Source organism: Tetrahymena thermophila, assembly GCF_000189635.1.
Source record: "Tetrahymena thermophila SB210 genomic scaffold scf_8254594, whole genome shotgun sequence".
Taxonomy (NCBI): domain Eukaryota; phylum Ciliophora; class Oligohymenophorea; order Hymenostomatida; family Tetrahymenidae; genus Tetrahymena; species Tetrahymena thermophila.
The window spans coordinates 562071-582508 of NW_002476365.1; the positions used below are offsets into that span (position 1 = coordinate 562071).

General features: G+C 22.8%; 5 protein-coding genes across 5 annotated transcripts; 2 read left to right on the top strand and 3 right to left on the bottom strand. All coding sequences in view use genetic code 6, as the record gives it.

The window, feature by feature from the left end:
- Positions 1–1083: 1083 nt before the first annotated feature.
- TTHERM_00290680 (hypothetical protein) lies at positions 1084–3616 on the bottom strand (the record flags this gene model as incomplete). The annotated part of the gene is made up of 3 exons (XM_001018685.2): positions 2936–3616; positions 1950–2815; positions 1084–1747 (listed from the first exon to the last, which is right to left on the bottom strand). The coding sequence occupies exons 1-3, from the start codon at positions 3464–3466 to the stop codon at positions 1084–1086; spliced, it is 2061 nt and encodes a 686-aa protein (XP_001018685.1). The 5' UTR covers positions 3467–3616.
- A 927-nt stretch (positions 3617–4543) lies between these two features.
- TTHERM_00290690 (kinase domain protein) lies at positions 4544–6723 on the bottom strand (the record flags this gene model as incomplete). Its single annotated transcript, XM_001018686.2, has 9 exons — positions 4544–4625; positions 4687–4782; positions 4838–4933; positions 4989–5084; positions 5132–5230; positions 5286–5381; positions 5440–5535; positions 5596–5699; positions 5761–6723. The coding sequence occupies 9 exons, from the start codon at positions 6721–6723 to the stop codon at positions 4544–4546; spliced, it is 1728 nt and encodes a 575-aa protein (XP_001018686.2).
- Positions 6724–7747: 1024 nt separating this feature from the next.
- On the top strand, positions 7748–10466 carry TTHERM_00290700 (hypothetical protein; the record flags this gene model as incomplete). Its single annotated transcript, XM_001018687.3, has 6 exons — positions 7748–7982; positions 8066–8153; positions 8274–8660; positions 8850–9787; positions 9839–10313; positions 10370–10466. The coding sequence occupies exons 1-6, from the start codon at positions 7874–7876 to the stop codon at positions 10464–10466; spliced, it is 2094 nt and encodes a 697-aa protein (XP_001018687.3). The 5' UTR covers positions 7748–7873.
- Positions 10467–11586: 1120 nt separating this feature from the next.
- TTHERM_00290710 (corvet complex core vacuolar protein) lies at positions 11587–16677 on the bottom strand (the record flags this gene model as incomplete). The annotated part of the gene is made up of 9 exons (XM_001018688.3): positions 11587–11849; positions 11913–12066; positions 12119–12445; positions 12531–12782; positions 12833–13825; positions 13883–14614; positions 14674–14886; positions 14940–16025; positions 16198–16677. 9 exons carry the CDS (start codon positions 16675–16677, stop codon positions 11587–11589), a joined length of 4500 nt encoding a protein of 1499 aa, XP_001018688.2.
- Positions 16678–17651: 974 nt separating this feature from the next.
- TTHERM_00290720 (zinc C2H2 type family protein, putative) lies at positions 17652–19766 on the top strand (the record flags this gene model as incomplete). Its single annotated transcript, XM_001018689.2, has 7 exons — positions 17652–17844; positions 17895–17939; positions 18033–18106; positions 18198–18254; positions 18453–18571; positions 18627–18685; positions 18742–19766. The coding sequence occupies exons 1-7, from the start codon at positions 17814–17816 to the stop codon at positions 19764–19766; spliced, it is 1410 nt and encodes a 469-aa protein (XP_001018689.2). The 5' UTR covers positions 17652–17813.
- Between the last annotated feature and the right edge of the window lie 672 nt (positions 19767–20438).

Genomic DNA, 20438 nt, shown 5'->3' on the forward strand with positions numbered 1-20438 from the left:
TTTATTTCTTAAATTTATTTCGTCCAATTCAATTACCTTTAAAATCTTTTAACTTGTTTAAATCAAAAGGATATTCATTTTATTGCAAATTTTAGATGTTATAAATTTTGCTTATAAAAAAAAATAAAATAAAATAAACCATAAACAAAATTATATATCAATAAATTCTTCGCCAAACAAATAACAAATAATCGAGGGATTAGTAACTTTTATAATAGCTTACAAAAAGTATGAAATTTTTATAAAAAGTAAAAATTAAATAGAATTTTATAGGAAAAGAATAAAAAAACAAATATTAGAAGTACTTTTATTGTGTTATTGATAAAATGGTACTATGCTAACATTATTCATTTCAACGCTATTATTAATATGAATTTGTTATGATATTTTTTAGTGTTTTACATTATTTTTGAGTTCTAATGTGAAATTAAAGTTTATTTTAGTTATAGATAACAAAAATAATTCATTATTAAGTAGTATTTAATAAATACTTATTAATATTATTTCATTCTAAAAGTCATTTTTTAGTTAACATAAAACAATATTAATATTTTTAAGCTAATTAATTTAGTTGAGTGATCAAGTAAATAATTTTGAAATAAATATTTAATTAATCTAATTTAATAAAATTGAAATTTATAAATAAATAATTTAAAATTTTAATTATATTTTAAATTAATAATAGCTAATAAAGGACCTGATAAGTGTTGATTTTAATTACATCAAATCAATTTGCAAATAAATGATTGTAAATTATTTAATCATATTAAAATTAATCATAAAATTAAAAAATATTGACAAAAATTTATTTTTACACAATTTAAAAATTAAAAAATAGTAATAAAAAATAAACATGAAATAATGAATTTTTATAGTAGCTTTAAATGAAGACTAATTTAGAAATAAATAAATGATAAGAAAGGATGAATAAATAAATAAATATATTGATTGTAAATAAATTGAGTTGTCTAATATGAAATATACATTTAAAAAAATAACATTTATAAATTAACTATTAAATTAATTTAATGAAGATAGTAAAATTTAAATTAAGTTCAAATTATGTCATATAAACAATGATTGTCATTCTTATTATTAATTTTACTAAAATCCACTCTTAAGTGAATTTAATATATCTTTATATCCTCCAAATCCAGGAACACCCATTTTAATCATTAGCTTCTAATTAGTCTCAGATAAAGCTTTTTATGATGAATTTTTGTTTGATTAAGCATCTTCGTGTGCTTCACTCTTTTACTTTTCCTTTCTTTCTTCTCTTTCTTGTATTTCTATGAACTACTCAAGCTTTTGTTGGTCAATTGATATTGTTCCAGAGTTGAATTCTTATTAGATTTATTTCTAATCTGAATCAAGATGATTACTATTATTTTAATAGCGTTCTACTTGAACAGGACTCTCTTAAAGACTAGAAGACAGAGTATTACCAAATGATTAATTAAAAACTTTATTTCCAATAAGTTACTCATTTATAACTTAATTACGCTCATTGCTGCTTTAACTTGACTACTTTTAAGATGAGTCTTAGTTAATCTCTAAAATAGCGTTTTCTGTGCTTTCTTTAACTTAAATTTGCTACAAAATTTGATTTTATTATTATAAATTCTATTATTAAAATTAAGTATTGATATCAATCTGCTAATTTTGAACTTAAATTTATTTTTCTTAAATATTTTATTGATTTTAGTTTTAACTCTAATTTTGTGCTGTCTACTTTTCTTCTTTAACTCTTATTTGTATTTAATAATTAAATGTTAACAACAAAATAAAATAATATCATCTTTTAAAAGTTTGTAAAATTAAAAATCTGTTTTTTTTTTGAAAAATAAATCCTCTTTTTTGTAAAATAAATAAAAAATATTTAGCAAAAGAAATTTAAAACAAACAGAAATAAGTGTTTTTGTGTAACAGAAATAAGTAATGTAAATTACCCATCATCCTGGTTAGATGTACTTGTGTTTATCTTCTACATACCTTAATCTAAATATATTTAATAATTGGATGAAGAGGCAGACTACTTAGATTAATGCTAGGTATGAATATTAGCATTCTGAGTATTGAGTGAGGATTCTTATTCTTGTTCATATTGGCTTTGAATGCATTCCATACCAAATGTTTGACTGTTATTTACATTATTAGAATTGATAACCTAATTGTTAATTTCAGAAGTAGCATCTAGCTTGCTGGTAAGATTTGAAACTTGGTTATCATTTTAAGAGTTGGCCTGGTTTTATTTCTCTAGATACTATTGAGCAAAGTTACTCATTTGTTAAAGGTGCTCTTACAAAAGATTTTTTTCTTACTCCTTGCTTTGGAATACTTTCTGCTTTTCTTCTAGCAACTCATTATACTATCCTAAAAGACTTTCTAAGTTTCTTAATTCCTCAGAATCAGGTCCTTCGGATTAATATATCATGACTGCATTTTAGACTTATTCTACCTTGGTTTTCATACTTTTATTTAAATCTCTAATTTGTTCTAAATGCTAGTCACTCTATTTGATTTCACTTTGAATCTTTTCCAAACCCTTGTTTATTTCTTCTAATTTCTTTTCACTAACTTATAATGTTCTTTTTTCATTTTTTAATTCAGATAAAGCAACTTCTTAATCACATTGGTATTAAGATATTTTTTGCTTTATTTCTTGGACGCTCTTCTTCATAATTTCCTACTTCTTTTGCATATCGAATTACTCCTTTCTTACTTATTTTATTTGTTTTTCAAGCAATATAAGCTTATGCTTTTTGTCCTCCATTCCATCCTTTTATTCGCTTTAATCTCTTCTAAATTCATCAATCTACATATTTATTAAGTAATTAATTTAAGTAATGATAAATCATTTTAATATTTTAGTTAAATTTGGTAATTTTATGCTTTATAGATACTCCTTTATATAAAATTAATGATAAATATTTACTGAGCTCTACAATTTATTGTTCTCATCATCTATTATTTTTTCTTCCTTTTCCTTATCCTGCATAATAATATTCAAGGATTAAATATCCTTTTGCAATTTTTAGATGTACTAGACTATTTTTTCTGCCTCTTAACGATTTTATTCTAAAGCTCTTTGTCCATCATTCTAAATTTAAAGAGCATGTTTGTTTGCTAAAGTTAATTAAAGGATTTCCCTTTTACCCTATGCAATAATCTTCTAATGTTAAGAGTATTCGCTATTCAGCTCCTTTTACAAGTCTATATGAGCACCTATAAGCTACTCTATCTATTCTTATTCAACATAAACTAATTGCTCTATTTTATCATATTTCTCTTAAAGAATAAGTAACTACTGTTGATTTTAGCTTAAAGTAGTTTTTTATCCGCTTTAAGGATTTTCAATAATTTTTTGAAGCTATTAAATAGCAGCTTCAAAAGTGGCCAAGTAAGATTCTGAAGAAGAGAATTCGTTATTCAAATCATTTTCTTAATTGAGGTTCTCTTAACTCATATTTGTAAGTTGATTATGCTACTTTTTCTAATAGTTTAAATCTTTTGTGTTTTTGATTTTGTTTGTTTATTTACTTGTTGTTGTATTTATATATATAAAAAAATAAATTGTCAGTGGAAATTTATTAAATAATTAATTGTTAACAATAAAAAATATGCTTCTTTTAATTTCAATAAATAAATAGATATGCAGCTATTTGTTATTTAAAAATGAATAAACACAAATTAGATGTTTGTTTGATGTTGGTCAATCAATTAACATATAAATAAATAAATATTTTGCATTTCATATTTTTTATTTCTTATCTAAGATAATTTATTTTTATTATAAGAAAAAGGATTTTTATCAAAACTATAAATCTTCTAACTAAGATAAATTGAAAAAGATAGATAGATATTTCATTTAAAATTTAATTAAGGAAAATTATTCTTAAATCAAAATATATTTTTTATTAATTTAAAGACAATTGATTACAAATATTACCTAGTTAATTATTTATTTATTTATGTAAGTTGATAGATAAATTAAATTTTCATAAGTAATTCATCTAGCTAGCTATCATAAATTAATACAAGATTTATTTTATTCATTTAAAATTCAATTTATGAAAATTATTGTAAGGAATATAAGAATTTTTTTGGATTTAAGATAATTGATTAAAAATAATTATTAAGCAAGTTACTTATTTTGTTAAATAAGTAGGTTGATAAATAAATAGTTATTTATCTAAATTATTAATAAATTTTGAATAAGAAATATCTATAACTATGATAAATTGAGAGAAGATAAATAAATACTTTTCATTTAAAAACTGATTGATTAAAGAAAATTGTTGTTAGTAATTTAAGATATTAAAGATGATTATTATAAATAGTTATTTATCTATTATTTAGGTTGATACATAGTAATATATATGAAGTATTAATAAACTTTACATAAGTAATTCATTATAAAATTGTTATTTATTTTAGTATGTTTAATTGTTAATTTTTACAAAAATGATTGCTTTTATTAATTTTAGTTTTAGATTTTTATTCAATTTAAAATTTATTTAACTATTATAGATAGGTAATAATGTCAAAATAATAATCTTATAGAGCTGTTAAATTAATACTTTTCTTATAACTATTTTATTTCCTCAGCTGTTAACAGATTCATTCTTTTAAATAAAATGTAAATAAATCAATTTAATTAGAAAAAAGCTACCAAAAATAATTTACAAAAATTAGAATTCGCTCACTGAAATGATTTTTTACTCAACTTATTAAAGATTTTATAAAAAGCCATCTACACCATTATATGTCAATTTATTTTTTCTATATTATTTTATTGCTGTTAATTATTTATTTACTATTTACAAAATTTAAATACCCAAGGTATATCCAAATTCCAGATATTTTCATCATATCTAATTAATTCAGCAGTTATCCTAGCCTAATTACTCCTTAGTCAGTTAATTAATTCTAGCTAAATATTTTTTTTTTTAATTTTGCAACAAAAGATTGAAATGAACAAAAATTACCCAAGTCCTAACTCCATTTTACTCAGATAAGGATGTGGCATTTTAGTCATAGCATCAAATACTTAATAAGCACCCTCATCACCTAATGAGTTGATACTTTTTTTATCATGAGCTATCATTGTTTTTTAAAATAAATTATTTACCTAAAATACAATCTGAATGAAGTGAGCTAAGGTGCTTTAATATTTTCTATCATTTGTCTTGCTTTTTCACCAGCTACTTACCCCTCCAATTTGTTTAAGCTTCAAAAATATTTTTATTAATAAATAATGTTTTTATTCTAATTTATTTTATTACCCAAAATTTATCTCAAGTATATTTAGATTGTTGAAGCTCACTTCTTCGAATAATTTAATAAAGTAGTCCAGTCCTGAATTGCATAAGTTGTTTTTCCTAATTTGATAGATTCAATATAAATAATAAGCTCAATTGAATAAAATAGTTAATTTACTAGATTTTAAAATGAATTTAGGTTACATTTTCTAAATTCAGCTTTGGGAAGAGAGATAACAACTTCTCTCCAAGTTACTATCCTAATAAAAGCGACCTATTATTATGAAATTAATAAAATTAAAATTGTTATTCTAATTATTATAAATTATGCTACTGCAATTCTATATGAACCTTGCTAATATTTTCCTTTTATGATTTTCTTATTTGATACTCTTGATAATCCAGCTCTTTCTAACATGTTATTTAAATGATTTCTGCCTTTTATTATAGTTAACCATCAAATTATTAGAGTTTTTCAAGTAATTTGTTCAATATTTACTTTAAGGTTGAACTTACATAATAGAGTATTTACTGCTGCAACGGATAACCTGTTTTTAGGTATAATTTCTAATAAACGAAAAAAGAAAACTCCATAATCCTCTCCATGCATAAGTACCAAAGCCTAGGCATCTTTGAATTATTTTTCTTTAATATGCTTCAAAAATACCTCAGCATAATCTTTATTATCAGCAAGTGCTAAATAGCCTAGTACTACACCCATGCTCCAAGTATCAGCCTTCTTGAAATCATCAAAAACTGTAGGCATTTCTAATTTATCAGGAATGCCAGATTCTTATAATTTTAAATTATTAACTTCCGGTTCGTATTCTGGAGCTCTAAATATTTAATTTAGAGAGTTTACAAGATTTTGATAATAGAGCGATCTATTTAATGCAAAATCAGTGATCTTGACTTGTAGAGTATTCTTATTAATAAGAATATTGTTTAAACAAATATTTCCATGATAGGTATCATTCTATTTATCCAAAAAGGTAAAAGCAGCTACAACATTTGATATGATTTTTCTTTTATTTTATGTAATTTCTACTTTCAAATCTTCTATTCTATTTTGATATTCATAAATTATTGCTAAAGAATCTTTCCACTGATAAACATCTATGATTTTATTAATGTAGAACTCTCCTTGGCTTTCTAACTTTTTATGAACTTATATATCCTCCCTAATTAAATTTATTTACTGCTGAGACAGATTAACATAGCATTTCATTAAATATTTTTTGTCTTGCTTTTGTGAGTTTTCTTCTTGAGTATTCACTTCATCCTAGTTAGCTCCAGATTATACTTCTTATAAATTCATTTATCGAGGACTTGCTTCCTTCACTTTACTCCAACGCTGAACAATATAAGAGTTATTAACAAGTTAGCAAACTATTTTATATTCATCTTAAACGTTCTTTCCTGATTCCTTTTGATTGCTTGATTTACTTTGACAAACGCCCATATCTTACTTTACTTTTCTATTTGAAAAGTATTTTATTTATTTTAATTGAATATATTTTTGATTTCAAGCAACTAAACAGTTGTGATTGCCCTATTTTTATATATTATAAATAAGCTTTTCTTGAAGAATTAATCCTTTTTCTTTTTCTGCAGTTTTGAGTTTCTAGATTATCCTTTCCTAACTAATAGCTTTATTTCTTGGACTATGTTTGAAACTTTTTATTTTATATGATCAATAGTTCTTTTAATAATTTGATTGTTGATTTCTTAGCTTTTAGTATATTTGATATAGACTTATTATTATAATAAACATATGAGATTGTGTGATGGAAATAATTACTAGGAATTGTTATTTTAAGCTCATAGCATATATTTCATAATAAACTAAAAATAATAAAGTACAAACAGCGTTAATTGTAAATAAATTAGTAATAGTAGAGACGTAGTATTTTAAGTTAATTACTCTTTAATTATAAAGAAATGTTGTACTATAAAATTAAATGTTAAATATACGCAAATGTTTGTAATCCTCAAAGTAACAAAAGGACAGAGTTAAAAATTCCACACAGTGATATTTGGTGCTAACAAGCTTAATTTCAATTTAGAATTATCAACCACTAATTATCAATTTTAATTGATTGCTTTAATATTTAAGATCATCAATTGATATATAACTCGATCACCAAAATGTTTACTCACAAAAATTATAGCAAAACGATGAAAATTAATTTATATTTGTTTAATTAGAGTTAAGATAAAATGAATTTCCAATTAAATTTAAATATTCTAAGTCTAAGAATATAGCGTTCATTGATTATTTTTATGTTAAAACTTTAAAAAATAAATATAAAAAATTCATTAAAATTAAAAAAATTAAACAAAAAATTTGAGTGAGTAAAACCAGCTTGTAAATATAATTATTTTTTTAATTGTCTGGTTTGCGGGAAATTTTTATTTACTAATTTATTTTTATGACTAAATTAATTAAAATGATCAAGATTAAGTAATGAATTATATTCAGATAAAAAAGTAAAACTTAAAATACAATCAATTAGGTTTATTTGTCAATTTTTGATAAAATTAAATTGTGTAAAAATCAATTACATTTGTAAACAAAAAATATCTACAAATAAACAAATAAAGAAAGCAACATGTTTGGAAATAGTTTAACCTACAACAACATTTTTGGTAATGCAATTTAAGATTCTCATTAGCGTCTTTTTGGAGGAGATAGAATGCTTACAACTAAGGATATAGAGGGTATTTTAATTTATAAAAAATATTAGCCAATAAGAAACTATTCCAAAAACGTTTTTAAATTTATTTTTATGAATGCACAAAAGGCGCTTAACCAAAAAAATTCAATAGACATGTTTGGGGGAATTACTAGGCAAACTAATACCAAAATATATTAAGCTATGATCCTCAAAAGTAAAACCAATACATTTTCAGCAAAAAAATAACAAAATTTAGCTTATGAAAATAAATAAAGCAAACTTATTTAATAGTAAATTCGGAATAAATATGATTTATAAATAAATATTTAAACAGGTCAATTATTAAAAGTCCTATTTTGGGAGATAATGTTTAGCCCTTAAACAGAGCGATTCCTAATTCTTCAGGAATGATATTTAGAGATCCTTAATACTAATCTCTCACACAAAAGTTATACACATAGCAAAGCTTGAGGTCACCACAATAAAAACTAGATTTAGCTTAAAATATTTAGAATGCATAAACACAACCTAATGAAAGATCATCTAATCTTATTTCTTAGAGTTATACTGGTTTAAAGAAAGATAGCAGTAATCCTTTAGAAGGCTCTTCAGCTACAGTAAAATAATTAAGTAATACAAGCCAAAGAATTCCAGGAAGGAGAATAGAACCTCCTAGCTAACTAAAAGAATAAAATATTTTCTCTCACCCAGACTATGTAAAGTAAATAAAATTTAATGCAGCACTAATTTAAAGTCTTAGTTATTATAAAATATAAATAAAAACTTTAGAAAATTAAAAATAACCTACCTATCATTTCTAAAAACGAAAATAAATAACAAATTTAAATATTATTACTTAGACATTGTTTTATGGCTTTAATTTAGATTTTTTTATTAAAAATAAAAATAGCAAGCAGATATCTACTTACGCAAAACCTATGGTGAATATAGGTAACTAATCTTAAAACATTCTATCATCAAGTAAATAGGGTTTAGGTATAGTCCAAAAAGTTGATTAATATAAAATAGGTGATAAAATGTCAACCCTTTAAGGTTATTAGTCTTTATAAGCATTAAACAATGTTTTGAAATCAAACAGATCTCCTGATGCTTACATACCGTTTGAACCTACTCCTAAAGAATACCAAAGAGAATCTATATCTTCATATGCTTTAGGGTAGAATAAAGATCTTGCCATTGAAAAGTATATCTAACAAAATAAAGATAAATATTACGAATAGCCTTCCAAATCCCCTGTATTTTAACAAAACCGCAACTTTGGTCCTGATCATGTTCTTAGTGGACCAATTAGCGTGGAAAATAGATAGTCTACATCTTCCTATGAATTTGGCTCATTTGTCTCTCCTAAGTAATAATAAAATTAGTAATAAGATGTTATATCACCTAAGTAAGGCTATATAAATGAAAACAATACTTTGCCTCTTTCTAATAGACTGAATTAGAATAATTAATATACTTATAAAGAAAATTAAGTACAATAGGAAATTCCATAAATTTAAAGTGCTTCAAATTAAGATAATGCAGTTTCTCAAAAGGCTCTTTAAGAAGATAAAAATTTTGAATTTAATAAAATTAGCTCTTAATAGAAGATACAATCAAGACCTTAATCAAATACTTAGTTATTAGGGAGACCTGCTAGCAATACCAATCAGTTAACAAAAAGCTTTACTTAATTGAGAAATGAAGGAGCAGCTTCACCTAGCTAAGATTTAATAAGATTACGTTCTGTTCTTTCTTCTAGAGCTAGGTTGTTGCTAAATGCAAATTAAAATGAAGCTACTACCAATAGTGAATATGGCCTCTATGCAGCTTAATCAAACAGAATAGGTATTAATTTAATTTAAATATTATTATTTCTAACAAATTTATTACATAAAGATCAACCTAAAGAAAAGATTCTCTATCAATCTAAAAGAGATAACTTTCTACGTTCCCACTTAGTGAGAAGCTAGTCAGCAGAAGGAACAAGACTTTTGAAAAGTATGGCAGACAATAATTAGTAAAATTAAGAGCAAGCAAGTTTGGTATCTAAATAATAAAATAGCCACTCACAACTTTACAAATATGGTCAATGGGGATTAAGAAACTATAATATTATTGGTAACTATATGAATCCATACAAGTATGAGGGAAGAAGAGGAGACCCATTTGCTGATATTAAATACTTAGGAAAGTTAGGAAATAATAAAATATAATCAGTTAAAAACTTAAATTCAGAAATAAAAAATGATAACATTTTAAATGCAGATTAAAATGGTTCTTAGAAACAATAAGATCTAAGAAAAAGTGGATACCCATCATCACCATTAGCAGGAGTACAAAATTAATATGATGAAACCAATAAAAAGTTCAAGTAAAATTTAATATTTTTCTTAAATTTAAATGTCATATAATTAAATAAAAAAATAGTGCACTTTATCACAGCTAAAGAGCTCATGACCAACACTCTATTAAGTATTATGGAGCTAAAGCATTAAAAAATTTAAGCAACATAAAGCTTTATTGATATAAAAATCCTCCAAAATTAAAAAAAGAATGAATCAATAGAATTTATAAATTAAAAAAAAATAAGTTTATTTATTAATTTTATAATACAATTTGTTTAATTTGCTTGTAACTACTTTAAGGTATTGGTACAAAAATTAATTTATTCATATTAAAACTAAACACTAAATTTTTTTAGATCTTTAATTTAATATTTAAAATATGTTTTATATTTTCAATTAAATTAATAAATTAAAAATTAATTTATTAAATTTTGATAGTGTTATTTATTTTTTGATTCTAAAGCAATTTAAGATACTCGAACAAAAATTAATTATTTTATATTAAATCTCAATACAAAATATTTAAAATTATAAATAAAAAAGAATTTTTTAATTTAGAATTTATTTTTAAGTTAATTTTTATGATTAATTGAATAATTAAAAAAAGAAATAAACATTTTATTTGATTTATATTTTTTATGATATTAGTGCAAAAATATTTATTTTATATTAAAGCTAAATGAAATACAAATTTTAATTTCAAAAATTTAATTAAGACTTCTTTTTGATTATCGTATTATGTTTAAATAAAGAAGAAATGACATACAGATTAGCTCTAACAAAATTTATCTTTGAATTTAACTATAATAATTTTAAGAATAATAAAATGATGAAGTACATGAGACGGTTATACAAGCAAAAGCTGATGAATATGAAACGTATGCATTTGAAGAATCTTATTAAGAAGAATTTTAATTTAAATGAAAAATGAATTTAAAAGTAAAGATGTTTTTATCTTTTTGCTAAAGCTCTTGTGTTATCTACTTAGTTGATAAATTTATGTTGAAATTTATTTTTTTATAATTTAAAAATTAAAAATTGAATTAATTTTAATTAAATTATAATTTGATTTATATATGATAGATTTCCAAGAATTATTTTTTCATATTACAAATAATTACAACATAAGTAAGTATCAATTTTAGAAATAATTAAAAATATTTTTAATTTACATTTTATATTTCAAATTATTGATAATTTTTATGATATTTATAATTTCAATTACTAGCAATTTATTATTAAATATTTGTGATGAAAATATTATTTTAGATTCACAAAAAATTTTTTATTTTAAAAAAATCATTCAAAAAAATTTAGCTATTCAGCTCTAGATTCTTAAAGATTTTTATCAAAGTTTTTAAGTTTTTTTAGTTTTCTATTTTTTTAAAGTTGTTGTTCCTAAGCATTTTTTTATTCTTAAATTTACTTTTAATTTAAATTATTATTATTATTATTCTTTTTTTCCTTATCTTCTTGCACTTTCTTTTTCTTTTCTTCCTCAAGCTAGATATACTTTTAATATTTCAAGTTAATTGATTTTTACTCTTCTCTATTTAAAATGTCTTTACAAATTATTAAAAATTTTTAAAATATAAAATTAATAAATAAGTTAAAAATTTATTTACTTTAAAATGTGTTTTTTTGGTTTTCAAAGCAGATTAAACATAAACTTTTATCACAATCTGAACAATAAGTGTGATAACAATAATAATGAGTAAAGTCTTTTTGCAACTCTTTCTTGCAGTTTGAGCAAGCGAAATTTATTTTAATCCCTTTTTTCTATTTAGTATCAAACTTATAATTCAAAAAATTGATTAAATTTATATTTTACTTATAATCTAAAAGAAACATTTTCCTTTCTGCAGTATTCAAAATAAAGTATATCCTTTGAATACTCAAATATCTTTTGCTCAAAACTGTAACTTTTAAGAAGAGTTTAAAGTGTCTCATAGAGTTTTGATTTTTAGTTAAAATTTTCTGAAGAGTTAGAACCTAATAAAGGTAGTAAATCTTTATTTTATAAAATAGAAGAGAGCTATACATTATGTATTAAAGCTTCAAAAGATTCTTCTTCAAATTTCTTTTAAAATTCAATCATTTCTTTAGGTATATTCTGTTCTATTCTTTGTATTCCAGTGATCCAGAAAAACCAATTATTCTTTATAAAAAATCAAAATTCATTTATTTAGTAAGTTAAAAATATAAATTTTGAGAAATTCATTTATTTATTTTAAATTTGTTACTTCTGAATCTTCATCACCTCTTTTGTTATTTTTAAGAAGGAGCTCTGTTCCGTCTGTAAACTCCTTAATAGAGTGAGGTTTGTCCTTTCTATTTAAATATCTTTTTATCAAGTCTAAATGAATTTCCAATGCTCCTTTGATATTTCCAAAGCGGCTTAAAACATATGCAGTTCCTTGTAGATGGTTGGATTCCTTTAAAATTTATTAAACTTCTTCTAGGCTATAGAGTTGAGTTTTGAGTTCATTGACTACCTATTTATTTTTAAAATTTCATTTAGCTTTATATGATTATCTTTTCTTACTTCAGATGGTTAAAATTTAATTAGGAGCTTCATGTAAAGCATGTATAGGTATATCTCATTTTATGGTATACTTAGAGACTCTTCTATTATTTTTTTCCTTTAATCATGAATGTATTCAGATAAAATTTTGAAAGTAAGCTCTTCTTAACCATTTAGAGCTTTAATTATAGCATGAATGTCATAATTTTAAATTTTTTCGAGCAGTTCTTTTGTGTAATGATAGTTGATTGCTAATAATTTTGGAAGGTGGATAAATATTTTTTCTATAATTTATGCTTATTTTTCTGAATTTGTGTCAAGCAGCTCCTTAATAAAGCTAAAAATTTTAAATCTGATGTCTACAAAAGATGTTTCAAGATATATTTTTATAGCCTATTCAAAATCTCCTTGATAACGATAAATGTAAGAGCATACTTCAACGAAAGGGGAATTCAGAGCTTTTCTTAAGATTTCGCTTAGATTTAGTTTATTTTTGCTAATATGGGGTTCGATCAATTTAATAATTTATTTGCTTCTATATTCTATTTCTAAGGCCCAATCTTTATTTCTATAAAAATGAGAATTAGGATTTTCTAACAAAAAGTAAATAGCTTCGGTTGAAAGTTCTTAATCAATTTGCACATCTTTCTCTTTGACTTCAGCTAAGAGCAAATAAAAGTAGTTAAAAGTATCTTTTGGTAAGTATTTATCTGTGTTTTCTTAACTGATTACATATTTAATATATTTACAAATTAGTGTTTTTAAACTATCTTTTATTTTTATTGCTTCACCATTCCCATTTTTATCAGATTAAACATTTCGATTAATTTTATCATCATATTGCAAGAGTTTTTGAAATTTTTATTTGTATTCTTATTCTTTGATTTTTAGAAATTCACTTGAATAACCTTTAAAAAACATCAAAATATTTTGTAAAGCGAGATCAGGATCGATTTTTAAGATTTTTATAAGATTTCTTTCAAAGAAGATCCATTCAAAAATACTGTTGACTGCCTATTTTTTAGTAAAATAATTACTTTTTTGAAAAAATTTTTTAACTTATTTTCATACTTCTGACCATTAAGTGTCATCCATTTAAGTGTTAGGGAAAACAATCGAAGACAGAGATCTTTTGATGTACCACAAAAGTTTGTAGCCTATCCATTCTTTTGTGTATATCAAATTTGTTTACGATGAACCATCTGAAGATTTTTATAAACTACTACTTGAAGAAAGGGAATCTAAGTCTGACACCATTTGCTAGAGAGGAGCCTTGAAGTTATTTTCAAAGTTAGTAGAGATAAATATTGAGGCTGAAAGCAATTCTAATTTATTGCAGAGTCTTTTTATATATCTATATTCTAGTTATTGCTATTTATCTATACAAAAGATAAATTTAGCAATAATATCATGCTTATTTTTACTATCAAAGTAAGTAAAAAATTCTTTAAAAATTTCTTCATTAGGAATAAATTTAATATATTCTAGTACAATGTAAGGCTCTAACGACTAAAAGAAACTATCTTTAAGCAATTAGACATGCCTTATGCGATTTAAAAATTCAGTGAACATAAATTAAACGTTATCTGTGAATATTAGATACTTCATATACATCATAAGGGCATTATTTTACTTAACTATTTCAAGAACATTTTCACCAATTATATCAACAAAAGGTTTCGTGTTTATTTCAGAAATATCTGAAATCATTTTTATTTTTTGGGGGCTATTTTTTATTCTAAAATTTATTAAATCTATCAAGTATCTTTCAAATGACTCTTTAACTTTTCTGGCAATGTAATTCTATTTTTTTAAATTAACAAAATTTGTAAAAATTATCTTCTTAAAAATCAAACAATTACTTTAAGATCACTCTTAAAAGTAGAAATTTCACCAAAACTTTAGTTTTTTCCTTAATATATTTGTAGGCATATTTCTAGGGTTTGAATTTAACTAGCTAGATCTTTTCTAGAATCAAATTTTAGATTTAACTATATTTCCCACTATAATATCTCGCCTTCTAATATTTAGTGTTATTATTCTACATTTGTTGTAGTCAAAGACAGGACATAAATCTGTTTTATCAAATTTATTTAATTGTTTCAAAAAACCAATAAAAATAATTTACTTTTTCATTTAAAATTTAGATTGAATTGTAAAAAGATTTGATTAAGCGATTATCTATTTGAAGCTATCTCGATTTAGTGATTTTCTAGATATTGTAAGACTAGAATACATGTGCATTAAGAGATTACTCTGCACCACCATTATCATTATATTTATATTAATCTTTTGCAAATTTAAGAAAATTTACTATATGACAAGTATTGGTATTGTCTATTAAGAATATAATGTTATTTCTTATAAAACTACTATAAAGAATGTTAGTTTAATTTATGTAAAATCTATGCTTAAGTGGAAATTAATTTTCTACAATTTATTCGTTATTTGTTGTTTATTTAAATTACAGCTGTAACTTTACAACATAAACAATACTCCCCCATCCAATCATAAGTATATCTTTATGGAAGTCTATTACAGGAATACAGTCAGAATCAACATCTCTGAATCTCTCATTGTTCCTCTTTTCATAAAAAACTATCATTGGCTAAGTCCTTGCACTTTCTGAAAGTATGATAATGCTATCTTTGGTAACAAAGGCTTACAGTAAAACCGTTATATTTTTTAAGCTGATAGGCTAGCATTTATAATTAATAACCTTTTAAAATATCATTTCGTCTTGATTTTATATTTTGACTTCTTCTCTTGATTTTTAACTTCTTTTTATTATATCATAATAACTGTATAAATCTGGATAGTTTTCGCTGCTTGATTTTATACCAGATAGCATTCCTTTAGAAAAAATAGTCTTTTAAAGTTCTCCACTATCACAACTTAGAAAGGATAATTCAGTAATTTTTTCTACTTCCTTTTCGTGCAAAGGATCAGCTGAGTAAATATCATGAAAGAATTTAACAAAGTATACTTCTGTATTATGAATTTTTACTTGCATAGATAGTTATGCTTTCTTTAAATTAAAAAGATTAATGCTCCCATCCAGGTAGCCTACAACAATAAATTGTTATCGAATATCCATGCATGTAACTGGAGATTTTTAACTTGATTCATATAATACTAAAGGCTTATCTTCTTCCTTTTTATATCTAAGTATTTCGCCACTATTAGTTCCTAAAAACACTTCTCCGCTTCCAACCTAAATGTTTAAGTAAAATTTTTTAATTTAATTAAATTTAAAGCATAACTTCAAAAATAAAGAAGAAAAGCAATAAACATTTTATCAAAAATTTCTTAATTTTCATTTTAAATTGTTAATTTTCGATCACTAATTGTATGAATGTATTAATTTATTTAGCAGTAAATATTACATATAAAGTCGTTATTTTTATCTTGCTTTTTTCGTAGAGCTTGATATAATCAATGTTTGTAAAGCTAATAGTCTTTATTTGATTATTTCCTATATAAGTCTGTTATTATCCAAATATCTAAGGAAATTCAATTTAATAATATTCTATTGTTTTTTTATCTAAGCATGCAGTCTGCATCTCAATAGAATTTACAGCTTCTAATGGATCTTTTTTGTAAATTTCTTCAAATTAAATTTACTGCTGTTTTTATTTTAGTAAATTTACATTAGAAGACTCTAATTTCTCAATTTCCTCTAAGGTGATTGCATTATCATCAACAACTTTTATTTATTTTTCAACTTTTTTATTATCTGAATAATTATTTTCGTTTTAAAGAATATCATCCAATTAATTCATATCTAGTGAATTGAGATTGTCTAGAAGAAAAGAATTTATATCAATATTGCTATCAGCAAGAAGTTTTTTATCTTTCTGATCCATCGCCTTGCTTAACCTTTAAAAATTCCTAATTATTAACTAACTACAGCTATCTTTTTTTGGCAAATTTCCTACTATCTATTAATCAATCAATCTTTGATGTTTTTGCTTTTAAATCAACTTTAGAATAATATTATTTGTAAGATTTTAATTAGTTATGTGGATTAATAGTAAAATAAAAAGTAATTTGCATACTTAACTTTTAATTATATAAATTTTTAATAAGCAAATACTTACGTTTTAAATAAAAATTGATTTCAAAATGCAAAAAATATTAATTGATCAGTATTTATAATCAAATTAAAATCTTTATATAAATATAAAAACATTCTGAACGAGCATTTTTCTTATTAAAAAACGAAAAATTTTAAGAAGATTATTTTAAAATATAAAATTTAATTAAAATTATTTCAAAACAAAATTTTAGCTAACAACTTTCAATTTTTTTAAATGTTAACAAAGAGGAATTATAAAAATAAAACTAAATACATCTAATCATATTTATATATTTAAGATACATTGAAGAACAATACAGCTAGTTTTTTTTATTGTATTCAATTAAAATTATGCTTTTCTTTTGGCAAATATATTAATTAACTTGAAGGATTTAAATTCTAAGTAACAGAAAATTTGATTAAAATTTTTAGTTTAATAAGTAGAGCTTTTACCTATTTTATATTTTAAAGAAATACTATTAATTTTAATTGTGATATAAAATATAGTTGAAATCTTTGATAGAATATTTACTAAAAGACGATAGAGGGGAATGATTAGACTATTCAATAGTTAAATTATTAACGAATATATTTATTTGAAAATGAATAAAAGACAATAAATAATCTTAAGTATATTAAAAAATCATCGAACACTCAACAAATAAGCTATTAGCCTTTTATTAGCTTATTTGAAATGCTCTCCATAAATACTTGTATCTTATTTATTTGATAGATTTACTTTTAGCGCAAAAGTTAAAAAAAAAATAATAACTTGAAAAATATATTAATAATTATGAATTTAATTTATTATCAGCTAAATATTCATTAATTAAAGCATTAATTTGTGAAAATAAAAAGGAAAGATAATTTTTTAGAAGAATAGCTAGCAAATAAGCAGTAATAAATAAATCATTAATCAGATAAATGAACGAATAAAACTAGGCACTGCAAAATTGTAAAAGAAAAATTCTATTTGCTAATATAACTTTTTATATTTATAAATAGAGTTACAGTTTGAGTATGCTTAGTACAAAGGACTTACTGTTCCAGGTTGGACATTTCATTTCTTTTAAATTTTTTAAATATTCTCTTTTTTTAGCATCAAATAAATTAGATTTATATAAAAATTTTAAATTGTTATAGCTCCAGAGGAAGGTATTGACTATTTTTAAGAATCTTGCAAATTATACTTGGCAAACATTTTACTAACAAGTTAGGTAATTTTTGATTTTATGCATATATATCGCACTTAATTAATATATAATTACCTTGCGAATATTTCTAATAAAATAATTTTTAATTATAAAGCTGAAGGATTTACTATAAGATAAAAATGATTTGCTTTGCAGAATTTAGAAAGAAGAGGTAAATAATATTTGCATTTAAATGTTTATTTAAGTAGAATTAGGAAATAAAAAGGATTTAAAAACAAATAATGTGGCTTATTTTAAAGAAATTATTAACGAGAGAAGAAAAGAAAGAGTCAAATTATTTTATTTTTTAAAACCAGTTATAATTTAAAATAATAAAGAAAATAATATTTTTATTTATGTTATTTTTCAGAAAAGTTAAAATGATGACTCGAAAGGAGATATTTTAGATGATAAAAAAAGAAGAATAAGAAGATCTGCTTCACAAATAGATAGACACTATACTTGCCCTAAGTGTGCAAAATCTTATGGGTAAATTGATATTTCTTATAGATCTAAAATTTTATTATTTATTGATTGCTTATAGGTCTGAAGGTTCTTTATAATAGCATTTGAAGTTAAAGCATCCTGAATTTAACTTAAAAGGTAATTAATTTGTTTTGTTTGTGGAAATTCTTATATGGAAAACACTTTTCTGATAGATTATGAATTCAAACCAACTTATAGGATCCCTGGATAAAAATATACTACTGATAGTAAGAGCTTAGAAGATTATGAAGATTACTCTTAGGATAATAAAGAGCAAAACGAAGATACAGAGAGATAAAAAGAGAATTAAGATGAAACTGCTGAAAAAGCAGAAGAGTCAGCTGCTAAGGAGGAAGCTGAATCTGAGTAGTAGCAAAAAGAAAAAACAAAAAAGAGGTAAAAAAAGGAGAGGAGAAAAAGAAAGAAAGAAGCTGAAAAGGAAAAAGAAGCAGAAAATGAAAAAGAAGCTGAAAATGAATAAGAAAATGTAGAGGAGTAAGAAGTAGAAGTAGAGGAAGAAAAGAAATAAAAAAGAAAGTAAAAGAAAAAAAGGTCCAAGTAAGTATAGGAAGAAGATTAAGAAGATGTTGATAAAGAGAAAAAGTAAGAAGAAGAGGAGTCTAATAAGCAAGAATCTGAGAAAATAGAAGAGGTTAAACCTAAAAAACCAAGAAAAAAAAAGAAAAAACCAGAAGTTTAAGTTTAAAAAGAGGAGGAAGAAGAAAAAGGATCTTAATAGTAAGAAGAATAAGCTCAATAAAATGAAGCAAATGAAGAAAACCCTCAAAATGAAGATAATCAAGAAAAAGAAAAAAATGATGAAAATAATTTAGAAAATGGTGAAAATAATAATGAAGATAATTTAGAAAAAGATAAAAATTAAGATGAAAAAATAATTAATGAAGAAGTTTAAGCTGATAATAATAATGGTAACACTCAAGAAGAGAATAAATAAGAAGATAAAGATACAGTAGAGCCAAAACATTCAATTGAGAATGATAATTAAGAAAATGCAGCTGAAAACAAAGAAAAGCAAAATAATGAAGACATTGATCAATAAGAAAAAATTTAAGTAGAAGAGGATTAAAAAAATGACTAATAACAAGATTAAAAAACAGAATTAACAAATGAAAATAAAGATTAAGACATTTCAAACTAAACATAAATGTAAATAGAAAATAGTTAAAATGATGAATGAGTTGAGTGAGTGAGATAAATTCCTCCATTTTATGTATATTTAATTTTAATATAAATATAAATCAATAATTTGTCAGTTTTAAAAATAAAATAAAATAAATTAATAAATGAAATGTGATTTATATTTATTCGAAAATTGCATGTGTATAATATTATTGGAAAGTTAAAGTCTTTGTCTAATATAAAATGATTTATTTAATATTAATGTTTGTTATTGAAGTAGTTAAGAATTTAAATTAATTTGCTTTCTTGATTGTTCAAATAGAAATTGTTTTTTTATGAATAACTTATCATTTTAAACAATCTATTTAGGTAATATTTTTGAACTTGAAAATAATTTATTTATTTATTTACTTATTTATTTATCATTCATTTGTTTTGAAATAAAAAAGGCAGATTATTTTAAGAAATTTTTGATTGGCGCTTATTAAATAGATCCAGTTTTATATTTAAATAAATTGAAAATATATAGGATTTTATCAAAATTAACTTTTTAATTACGAAGATTGATTCTAAATCGACTGATTTATATATACATATAGACAAAGAAAATAGAAATATTTGAAGTATTTTAAAGATTATTTAAAATAAATTTTTAAATGATTGAAATGTAGCATAGAGATTTTAAAAGTAGCAAGTTAAAGGTGAAGGGATAATAATTAATAGCCCTTGA